The sequence below is a fragment of the Strix aluco genome, chromosome 5 (genome assembly GCF_031877795.1).
Source record: "Strix aluco isolate bStrAlu1 chromosome 5, bStrAlu1.hap1, whole genome shotgun sequence".
NCBI lineage: Eukaryota > Metazoa > Chordata > Aves > Strigiformes > Strigidae > Strix > Strix aluco.
Genome location: NC_133935.1, coordinates 51,592,937 through 51,604,104, shown reverse-complemented (window position 1 = coordinate 51,604,104; position 11,168 = coordinate 51,592,937). Strand labels below are relative to the sequence as shown.

The following is an 11,168-nucleotide window of genomic DNA, read 5'->3' as shown; positions in this document are numbered from 1 at the left end:
GTGGAAAAGGCAGAATACAGCCAGGGAGTGCTCATCTTCGTGAGGAAAGTGGGTTTCACAGCCTGCCAGATTTACCGTTGTGAGCTACCAGGACAAGCTCCCATTTTGGGTGCCTGGCTTCACCAGTTTTCTAAAAAATATTAACACACTTGTGTTAACAAGTTGGCTTTCTAGGAGTAGTCTGAAAAATTGAAGGCCCCAAATAATAGTAGTTGATGTTGAAAACTACGCCCTTGTTCACTGACACACCTGAAGGTAAACATGGCTTGACTATTTCAGACACAAACCATAACAAAGTCATTTGAAAGCAAGTGATAGAGCACTAAAAATCCAAATTACACTTAAACAAAGTAGACTAACTTGTCCATTTTCCTTGACCATAGGAATTATTTTTAAATCTCTTTTACTCTGAAACCAGAACAGGAAATTTACAATTAATACAGCCAGATTAAGAGAGTCCTACAGTTATTTCACATTATGAGTTCAATGAAAACTAGGCAAATGCGAGTTGTCAAGTGCTTAATTTAGTGAAATACCAGGTTTCATGTTGCTTCAGAACTCCCAGCATGTGCTGGGCTGAGCGGCACTGAATTTATGGGGGTTATTTTCTATTCTGAAAAGTAACAGGTGCTGCTTGAGGGCAGAAGGGTGTCAGAGTCTAAAAGGTGCTCTGTCATGTGCTCCAACATATTCTCCCTTATCGTTTTACCTGCTGTTTCTAGATCAACACATCTGTGTACTCACTTAGACATTTCCTCTGAAAGAAATCTCATTATGGGTGCACAGCTACTGTCATGTGTTTTTCTTCATCAGTCCAACACCTGGCTGAGATGTTTTGAATTTGGTTGGGTGGAGGCAAACTTTTCTATGGTTTGATAATTAAAAATTAATCGAACAGTTGAAAGACTGACAAGAAAAAAACAGTTCAATATTGTGTCTGTCCGTTTTATTTGAAGCATAATTATCATCCTCTAAGATGATATGGGGCTCTATGAAGCCAAACACACAGGCTACCAGAACTAAAGCACACCTCTATTTGCCAGAAACCAGGAAAGACAAGAAGCGTTTGCATTTCAAGACCTTCTTTTGTAGGGAGGATCCTTGGCCAGAAATGATCTGCCTACATCTGATCTGAGGAACAGGAAAAAACAGTATCTCCACTGATCAGAAGCAGTGGGGGGGAAAAAAAAAGTTTACTAAGTGGGTATCCAAGACTGTTCTAACCCTAGAAATTTTCACCAGAGAATGCATTATTAAATGATAATTTCTATCAGTAGAGACTTTATTCACTCTCTGAGGATAAAAGAAGGGAAAAATGTTAATTATGATTTTTTTGTACAATTTTGGTGTCCTAAACTCATATGACTCCTTTGAACCAGCAATAGATTTATTTGCTCTACTAGAAGTATTTCTTCAATGCAAATAAACCAACATTTGACTAGCCAAAAGGTTTGACATTAAATCCAAGTAATGTTGTACAGAAGCAATGCACCCCCTGCACCTAATGGTACTGAGTGATAAAATTTCCAGCCCTCACTTGACAAAAGATTTACTTCTAGCAATAAGGGCCCAAGGCATGAACTCTTAACACACTCACTTACACACACACGTGCACACTGTCCCCACGTTCCCAGATGTCTGTACCAACGACCTTGAGCTATAACAGCAGGATGAAACAAGAAGCACTGCCCCTACTGTCCTGATGCAACATGAAATTGTATTGTCTAAGGGGGAAAAACCCAAACATACATACTGGCACTCCCCAGCTCCCAAATCCCCAAATCAGATGCAGGGCCTAAGGAACACAAGGACTCCATGTGGCAAGCAAGAAACTGGAATATTTATTCACAGCATGTCTGATGCTGAGTGAATTTTGGCTAGAACAGCTTTTCCAAGGACTTCTCAGCTATTGTCAGAATTTAAGAGAAGAAAACACCCATCATTCTGGGACAAAGCTTTGCCGCCTTCTTCCTTCTAATTAACAAGGGCTCCCCACATCTAAAGAGTACAAAGGAATGAGTATTGCTCTTGATTGTGTAAAGCTTTTGCTGCTTAATGTTTGGAGAGGGTAAGGTTTAAAAAAAAAAAAAAAAAAAGGAATTTTAATAAACCAGAAATTCTCTCATAGACAGACTGTGAAATACACAAGAAAACCAGCACATTGAAGCAAAGGAAAAGGAACAGGTGAAGGCAGCAGCGAGGTAACATATTCCTTTCCTTGTGTAGAACTGAATTGAAGCGATGCTGTTCAACTTGGCACTAGAGGAGATAGGGCGAGTCTCTTGTACCTGGAGATGAATAGCAGCAGCAGTCCATTACTGAATGCTTTATTCTCCAGCACTGTGAACTTGGGATTCAGCTGTCGAGACAGCATTAGAGAACTGCTGAAGTAGTTTTAAAGTATCCACTTCTTCCTAATGAACAGCCTCACTGGAATACAACTTTTGTGTTTTAAGAATAAATATATATCTTTTTTTTCTTCTGCTGAAGCTTTCAGTATTGATCAGTGAAAGTACTGCAGGAGAAATGGTGACAGTGGGGGAAACGTGCTGCTGTCTGAGCAGCTTCTTATCTTCTCACACCCAGCAGAGGTGGAGCAACTCCCCAGCACCCTCATAAATCTCTAGCTAGTGTGAGAGGGGGACTGAGAGGGAACGAGAAAGGACAGGAGAGAGGATGAGAAATAAAAGATTCACAAGGTCAGTGGGATAAGTGAGTAAGTGCAGCTGAAGGAAATGGGCAAGAGTCATGCTTCTCTATCTTCATACCTCTTCACAGAGATGATGCATGGAAAGCAGCAGCGTGTTGCTACCACCTGTTCTTTGCTCAGGGTCCCTTTCATGCTCGTCTGCCACAATTCCCACAAGTAATGAGCGGGCTAAGAAATCCAGCTCCACCCCAGCTTCTTCACTCTACCACAGCCCTCATGGAGGAACTGTTCTCTAATCAAGTCTGTGCCTATCACCCACTGCCCAAATCCCCTGAGGCTGTGTCTGCATGTCTGGGTAAAGACAGACCTGAGGACTTTGCTCTCCCTGCACTTGGAGATGCCCAGGCACATGCTATGTTTGACAGGATTCAAAGATGTTTTTCTGTGGGTAACAAACACTCACAGTTCTGACAGTAAATATCAGCAGGAGAGAGTCCCAAGAGCATTGCTGAGGGCTGTAAGCTCTTACCCATCAGCCTATAAAATGATTTCTAATTCAAATGGGAGGGATACTGTTCCCTCAAAGAGCTAATTATGTAACAGAGAAATACTCTGCAGTACTCTGCAGCTCTAAAATCTTCCTCCCTAGGTTTTTTTTCTTAATATGCTGCTGTCAGGGAGTAAGTAGGCTACTGGGTCAGGCGGATACAGGGTCTGCTCCACAGGTAAATTCTCCAGAGGACCACAGCATTACCAAACCCCAGGGGCAAGTCTCTTACATTTTGACAAGTTTTCTACATCCCTGGAGATTTCACATTTCCAGCTGATCACCTCACCACAGACTATGTCACTACACCCATCACAGAACCTGACATTTTGTGGGATAACATTTCCTTTAAACATAACTGATAATATAGCAAACAAGATTTTCCTGTCACTGACTAGTGAGAGGAATGAATGCAGCTCCACAGTCTGAGCTGCTCTGCTATTGTAAATTCATTAGTTATACCTCATTTGGACCACTGTGAAGTAATTACGTAAAACCTCTCACACAGTACTTTAAATCCTGTAAATATTCTTTACAACCGAGCAGCAAGAGCAATTCCACAAAGGTAATTTTCATAAATATAATTGTAAACTATATGAGGGACTGCTCTAATTACCTTTTGCAAACTGGCAAGAGAAATGTCTTGCCACCACTATTCGTAAGCCTCTAAATGACCTGGCACAAAGTTACTTAGAAGAACAAATTAATTTTCAATTCAGATGTCCATTCATAGACCAGTAGGTCAAACACTAATAAATGTGTTTGTTCTAACTCATAGTACAGAAGGCCCAATTCTGGAGTGTGTAGTACTCACGCTGGCACAAACACGGAATGATCTCTCCCACAATTACTGGAGCTAGACCAGCACAAACAAATCTAAACGAAACAAAGAAAATATCTTTTTTTTTTTTTTTTTTAGATTTAGTGTCTATGATTTCTATGAGTGTTTTATAATGGATGAAAAATTATTCGCCTAACAAGTCAAAAAATTGAACAAAGTATTCCCATTCCTACTACAGCAAACATGGTGGCCATCACCAGCTTTGGAAAGACCAAAAGGAACAAGACAGACACAATACACCCAGACTGTCTTTACAACAGACAGGACCAGTGAGGATGGTAGGAAGAGTCAACCTTTCCCAATTACTAGATGAGAACAGAGACAGAGCAGGGCAGAAGTATTACATTTTACTAGGTGCCTTTGCAAGAGGAGACTCAGGGGTGCAGAAATAAAAGCAAAAGCTCCCTAACACTTCTGAATGGTGCTAGGGAATCACCAAAAGTAGACTGGGTAGGTGATCTCCTCCTGCCTTAAATTAATGGCATATCTGATGCCCTGAAGTGCCCCATGCTAATCCTGCCTGATCTCCCAGAGAGAGGGCAGAGACACTTCCATGTCTTGAAGTAGACATAGCCCCGGCTGTCATCCATACCACATCTCCTCTTCAGCACAAGGAGGTGGGGAAGGGCAAAATATTTCAGTTGCAGCTTCATGCTAATCATCTGTTCTCCTGACGATTGAGTGCCTGCAGCAAAACCTCTTTTTGCATTCCATATTTGTAAGCGTCAAGGCAAGAAAATACTTTGGAGCCATTCTCACTTTAAAACCCAAGTGGCTGTCAGGGTGACCATACCCAGTTATCTTCTTTGTTTGCTGATGGAGAACAGGGCTGACACAGGGATGACCACTCAGAAATATGAGAAACATCAAGCATTTAGAGATGGGTTTCCCCATGTCCTCAAGAGTTGCCACATCTAAACAACTGTAACTTGAGCTCTCACACCGTCCCATGTGTTTTCACTTGGCTGCCGAGATATCCCAGAGCTTATTTCTGAAGCTCTGCTTTCCGCACACCAACTGGGGATGCATAAAAGCTCTTTTCCCCACTCTCAGCCCAGGGCAAGGGCAGAAGACAGTGACAGCCAGGCCTGAATTCAGAGGCAACACACACTTCTCTTCCTGAACAGTCCCTAGGGAAGGATAAAGCTCTTTCCACTTTCACAGTCCTCCCTTTTACAAGCGAGAGACTTCTGATCTCTAGCATAATGTTTTAATTCATAGCAGCACTGAACTCAGCAGCAGACTGATAGATTCATTCAAGGCAGACAGCGCTCTAGCTAGTTGTTGGGAAACTTGTTTGTTTGCATGATGGTATGTTTTAAAGACAGAAACTGATCGAGTAAGAGGTGATAAAGACAGGAAAATGAAGAGGACAAAATATGTTAAAATTGTGAAATGAAATGGAATCCAACTAAATGAAATAGTCACTTTCCACTTATTTCCACCTTGTCACCACAGCTGTCCTGCAGCTGGTGGATCCTACTGAAGGTGGATTTAAAGGTCACACCATGACCAGGAATGAGTGGGCACCACACTATGCAGTATTTATACATACAGGGTGAGAGAGGAATGCTGATGATGCCCTAGTGAGAAACAATCTTTAGTGTTAAAGGTCTACCCAGAGGAGAGTTAAGTGGAAGCCTCTGACTGCTGGAGACAGACCTGTTGCCATGTTATTCTAAGACCTCAGACTCCTACAGTTTCCACAGGACCTCGTGCAGCAAACAAAATGGATCCCATGCCAAGATACCATGATCCCACAACTACTCCTTTGAAGGTAGGCAATTCTGAGTTATAACAGGGACCCTCCCCCCACCCCCCCTTTGCCTAAACCCCCACATTTGCTGTAGAGGCTCTATCCAACTTATAAAAATGTCTTCTTGTAAGTGTTGCATATTTACTTAATGTTATTCGTATCATACCTTCTACAAAAATACACTACCAAAAAGCACTCTTCTGCAGAGAAGCTAAAAAATCAGGGTTGAGCACGAACCTGTGGGGATCATCAGGATCACAGTTTGGTAGAAAGTTAGTGACAGCTTCTGCTACTTCTTCATTTAACAGCACATCCCAGAGCCCATCAGTAGCTAGGATCAGAACATCATCTGGCCCATGCTCGTACTGCAGAAGGTCATAGACTCTCACCTAAAACAAAAAAAAACCCAAGAGACATCCATGAAGAAGGAGACTGTCAGACCTGTTTGTAAAACACTGCTGAGTTTGGCTGTGAGTTAGCAGGTTTGGTGAGGGCACTGAAATACCTCTCCCACAGCACTGCTGGGGTCTGTCTCCAATTTAGCCCTCGAGATGGCAACCCTCCCTGCCCCAGTGCAGTGCAGCTCGAGTGCTGACCCCAGCCAGGACGGATGCAAGCGTTCCTAAACCAGGCTGTAAAGCACCATGCTGCCCACTGCCAGCAGTGCTTGAAGCTACCCCCGCCTGCCAGCCTGGTTTCAGCGTGTGAGGCTTTTCCCTATCATTGGCAGGACTAGTCATATGGGAGCCAAATAATTTATTTGATGAATTTTTTATATTTTCTAATAAAATATTCACAAATAATTGTTTTCACTGTTTGTCCAGATCCATTTAAATTGGTAGATAAATTGCACATTTGGAAATGCCTGCGTGGCAGAAGGCACTGCATTCACTTTTCTAGACCCAAGGCAGCTACTGCACTCAAGAATTATGCCTGAGCAAGTGAGCTGTTCCACAAAACGGAGGAAAACTGTTTACCTGCACAGTTGCGTGCATCTGCAAGGAGTTCAGTAGGGAGAGACCAATTCAAGATCAGCACGGAAGTGAACTGCCAAGCTTATCCACACTAGTAAAATGCCCGTTGGCTTCAGCTCATCAGTCTGCCACAGTCACGCAGACCACTGCTGCTGGCACCTCTGTAATACCCTACCTTTAAAAAAACTTCCACCATCCTCTTCCCGATGAGGCTGGGAAAAGCCAGGAGCAGAGGGGGCAGACGCAGGGTGGGGGGCAGGAGACCATCAGCTAAGCCAGAATATGAGGAAAGGTCATGGCAAGTGTTTTAAACTGAACCTTTAGTTAGGTGTAACTCTCCTTCCAGCACACACTGTATTCCAGCTGACAAACCGCCTGCAATTTCCAGGTTGCAGTGAGGGGCCATTGTAAAGCATTCATGGAGCACTGTAATTACCATGGCAGGAACCACAGTTTGGAAGAAGTGTGACAACCCTGGCAAGGCAGACAGGAGGAACCGATCATCTGTACTAAAGTTTGGAAATGGTGCACCTCGTCACGCACCCTGCTCTGGCCTTGGGCTCCACTTACAGCAGCGACAGTTGGGAAATCTGTCGTAACGAGCATTTAGCATAACTAGAAAATATGAGCTGTTTTATTCTCCCTCCTGGTGCATTCTCCCCTTAGGAGCCACGGAGCAGGCAATGCACATAAAATGCCTGGACCTTTTAATGTAATTATGATTTTATGGGACTGCAACCAGTACAAGGAAAAAAAAAAAAAATCACCTAGACCTGACTGCTAATCCTTACTTGTTCACCTTTCACTCAAAAGCACAAGAAGGTCATTTGTAAAATGTAACCTTCACTTCATTATCTAAGGTAGCAGCTGAATAAGGACTTTGGAGAGGATTAAAGGCAAGGCAAGATACTCTTTTCATTAGAGCATATCTCCTTATTCAGACTGAGTGGGAATACTGTTATAGAAAAGATCCCTACATGCAGCACAGCTCTCCTCTCAAGCTCACTGCACAGAAACAGTAGCTGTCATAGTCCCCCCCTCCATCACACAGAACTTACTTCAGCCTCTTAACAGCCCAGGGTTTCAATTCAGAAATCACTGGGGTGTGGAGGGTAAGTTGGCCAATACAGCCATCAATAAGCAGCACATGTTCTGGTCAGATCTCTTGGGTATGGGCAAATATTTGAGACAGCATCGGGGTTAATGCTCAGGGATGCACTCAGCAGCAAGCCCCTTGTAGGAATAATCAAGCTTCTAATGTCAGTGCTACGAAAAACACCTCTACCATGGCTCTCCCACACAGGCAAAGTACACATTACACCACAAGAGCCTTTTTTGCAGCATTGGTGGGGGAGAAGGCAGGAAACCAAGACCATGCATCACAGATTTGAATCCTCCTGAAATGAACAATCTTTTCTGTCTGGTGAGTGGCACTGGGGCAGATAAGAAACTTTTCAAAGCTACCTGCAGTCAATCCACAGGTCAAAAGGTCCAAATCCTCGGTGCAGCACAATGCTAGAGCAACACCAAGAACAGATCGTTTTACCAAGAACATGTTTAGTTTTTTGGGAAAAGAAAATGCAGTCACTGATTTTCTGGGTAATCTGGGAACCGAGCACCTCCAGAAAGGAATGCCATTGAGAAGGAACTAGATGTCAGAAGAGGTGCAGAGAAGGGCAGTGAGGTGATCAATAAGGAATGCTGGGCTGGTACCCAGGCTAAGGAAAAGAGAATGCCAAGGCTACAGCAGGTAAGCTTGGGGCAACTTCAGGTAAGATTCTTGTATACAAGGACCAGTTCGACATGCAATAAAATGTCCACTGAAATACAGCTTTCTCTGCCCTCCAGTTACCACAGCAGCAACACATTAGGGCAGACACGTCCACATAATGCTTAATTTTTTCTTATGCTTTTTTTTCTGTCTTTCCTTGGATTTCTAAAACACAGCTGTAGATGCCCCCAGCATGTTGCTGACAAAAATTAGTTAATTTAGAGCTGTCCAGTCTATCATAGGTTCAGGTTATGCTCACAGACCACCTTGCCCAGGTGCTCCTAACCCTTCACTTTTCTGCTAGCAGCTTTGTATTAGTTCTTCCTTGGGTCAGTGAAGGTCTCTTGCAGTAGCGACATGTGCCTTCAGCTGGACACGGAGCAGCATGACAGCAGAGCTCCCGGAGGTACACAGGCTGGGCAGCACCACTGAGGCATGTGTAACAAATGCTCGGACCAGTGGGGCTCACTGAACATTCACTCCACATGCCCGCACATTGTGCAACACCCCAAAGTATACTCCATGCATGCTGTACAGAAAAGGTGAGGGAGTGTGATGTGCCAGAGTTTCAGAAAGATGAAGAGACACCCAGGGAATTACTTAAGTGCCTGCAACAGCAAGCAACCCCACAGCACTGTAAATCTTATGTGACCAAAAGCAGCTCATTGACTCCAATGGAAACTACTACTTTTTTTTTTTTTAAATTCCAGAGCCAACCTTTCCAATGACTGCCTCCTTACTGTAGCTGTATTTTAGGAAACTAAACAGTGAGGTTTAAATGATGTTCTGTCTGTGACAAGTTTGTGCAAAGCTGCACACACGGCAGAACAGTATTGCATAGCCCTGCTAGTGCAGGTGACGGTCGGACAGGCACTGCCTGGCATTGCAGAGGTTTTCTTAACTGGTGCTGCACCCTTGACAAGTTTCTTAGCAGTTCCAACCCAAATCTTCAAATTTTCCCTCATGACTCATTGCTTCTGCAGCCAGACATCAATCCTGATAGGTCTCCACAGAACTCACTATCTCTCCCCCAAATGCCTTGGGCTACCTGTGCTCCATCCCATGCTGTCCCAAGAGCCTTGTCAGCAACTCCCCTCAGCCTACCAGTCCCTTCTGTGCTGCCCTGGCAAACTTTCTCATTGTCTAGTATCTCTCTGGAACAGCAGGGCAGCCCTCAAAGGAGCCTAGTTTGGTCACCATACTTCTACCATCCACTGATGTCTTACTTGATGTACAGCAGCTGACCTGTTAACTAGCTAAACTTAACTTTAGTAACTAGAAAATGTAAAAAGCCAACTATAAGGAAGGAGTGGCAGAACCTTGGTAGCACAGACATCCATGACAATAAGCCCTGGATTACACTGTATTTTATCCTGACTGGTACTTACAGATCTCTGCTCATAGGTAACAGCGGACACACACCACTAGACCCCAGTCACACACGACATCTTTCCGAACATGCCTTATGCAGTTTGTCACATAATGCCTTTCTTCAATCCGGATATTTGTTTCTCATATTGCTCACCTGCATGCAGTCAAGAGTGCTGAGAAAAATGCTCTGGGCAAGCAATGAGCAAACAGGTGGGCTGGTTTCATATTTACATTTCAAACGAATCTACCCACTGGACAAAACCTGCATTTGGCTGCTGAAAAGGACCACAGCAGCTCTGTAAAGGTGCTGCGGCTTGTTTGCCAGGTTTGTTTTTAAGAGGCAGCCAACACGAGTCCCTGCGGCTCAAAAACCGTTCACAACAGTGACACGCAAGCCTGCAGCCACCTGAGGTGCTCCTCAGCAGCCAGCCCTGGGGGAATTCGAGCCAAACAACAGCCCACATTCACTCGCCTGCACTATTGATCAACTCAACTACTTCAATAAATTAAGCCCTTTCTTAATTGTATCGCCCCTTTTTATTGCGCAGTGTTATCCAGCACAGCTTCGCTGGCAAACGATGAGATCTTTCAATACCACCCTCCAAGTAATTTATATGTAAATAATAAAAAGCAGGTCCCAACACTGCTCCCTGCAGCACTCACCAATTAATCTCCTTTTAGCTTTTTACTGCCACCCTTTGTTTCCTGCCCTTTAGCCAATTTCCAGTATACTGTGCCAACTTTCCACTCAGTCTGTAGCTTCATATCTTTTATATTAATAACCTGTGATGCAGAACAGTTTCTCAAATGTTTTCTGAGAAATCAAAGTGCTCATGCAAGACTGTCTACTGCATTTATTATTATTTTTTAAATTCTCTGGTAGACATAACCCTCAAGGACTTCAAGCCACTAAAGTGTGATGTTTGCTTCTTGAAATTCTTGACTCCCTTTGATCATACTGTACGTCACTAAGCGTTTGCCTTGCTCGTTCCTTTCAATGGTGTAATTCCTAAAGATTTCTCCAGAAGGCAGAAGGCAGATGTGAATCTAAAACAGTCTCCTCTGACATATTTGTGAAGTTGTCAGAAAGACTTTACTAACATAATGGAACAAGAAAAATTCTCCTTCATTACCTTCCTATCATTTGCTGTGGTGGCTTGCTTTGGGTTCATCGCTGGCAAGGGCCAAATGCTGCTGTCAGAACCACACCTCTCCCCACCAAACAGCTGAGCTGCTGTTCAAAAAATTTCAGGATGAA

At 43.7% G+C, this 11,168-nt stretch overlaps 1 protein-coding gene across 4 annotated transcripts in view; it reads right to left on the bottom strand.

Moving 5' to 3' along the window:
• The window catches only part of PPM1H (protein phosphatase, Mg2+/Mn2+ dependent 1H), a 152,082-nt gene that overhangs the window by 8,387 nt on the left and 132,527 nt on the right, over positions 1-11,168 (bottom strand). For 2 of the 4 annotated variants that reach the window (XM_074827343.1, XM_074827341.1), the window contains exon 9: positions 6,032-6,183. In XM_074827343.1, coding sequence (XP_074683444.1) covers positions 6,032-6,183 — 152 coding nt within the window. Of the gene's footprint in view, positions 1-7; positions 2,289-2,324; positions 2,360-6,031; positions 6,184-11,168 lie in introns of those variants that run through there. The other 2 variants (XM_074827342.1, XM_074827344.1) reach the window with 2 other exon arrangements.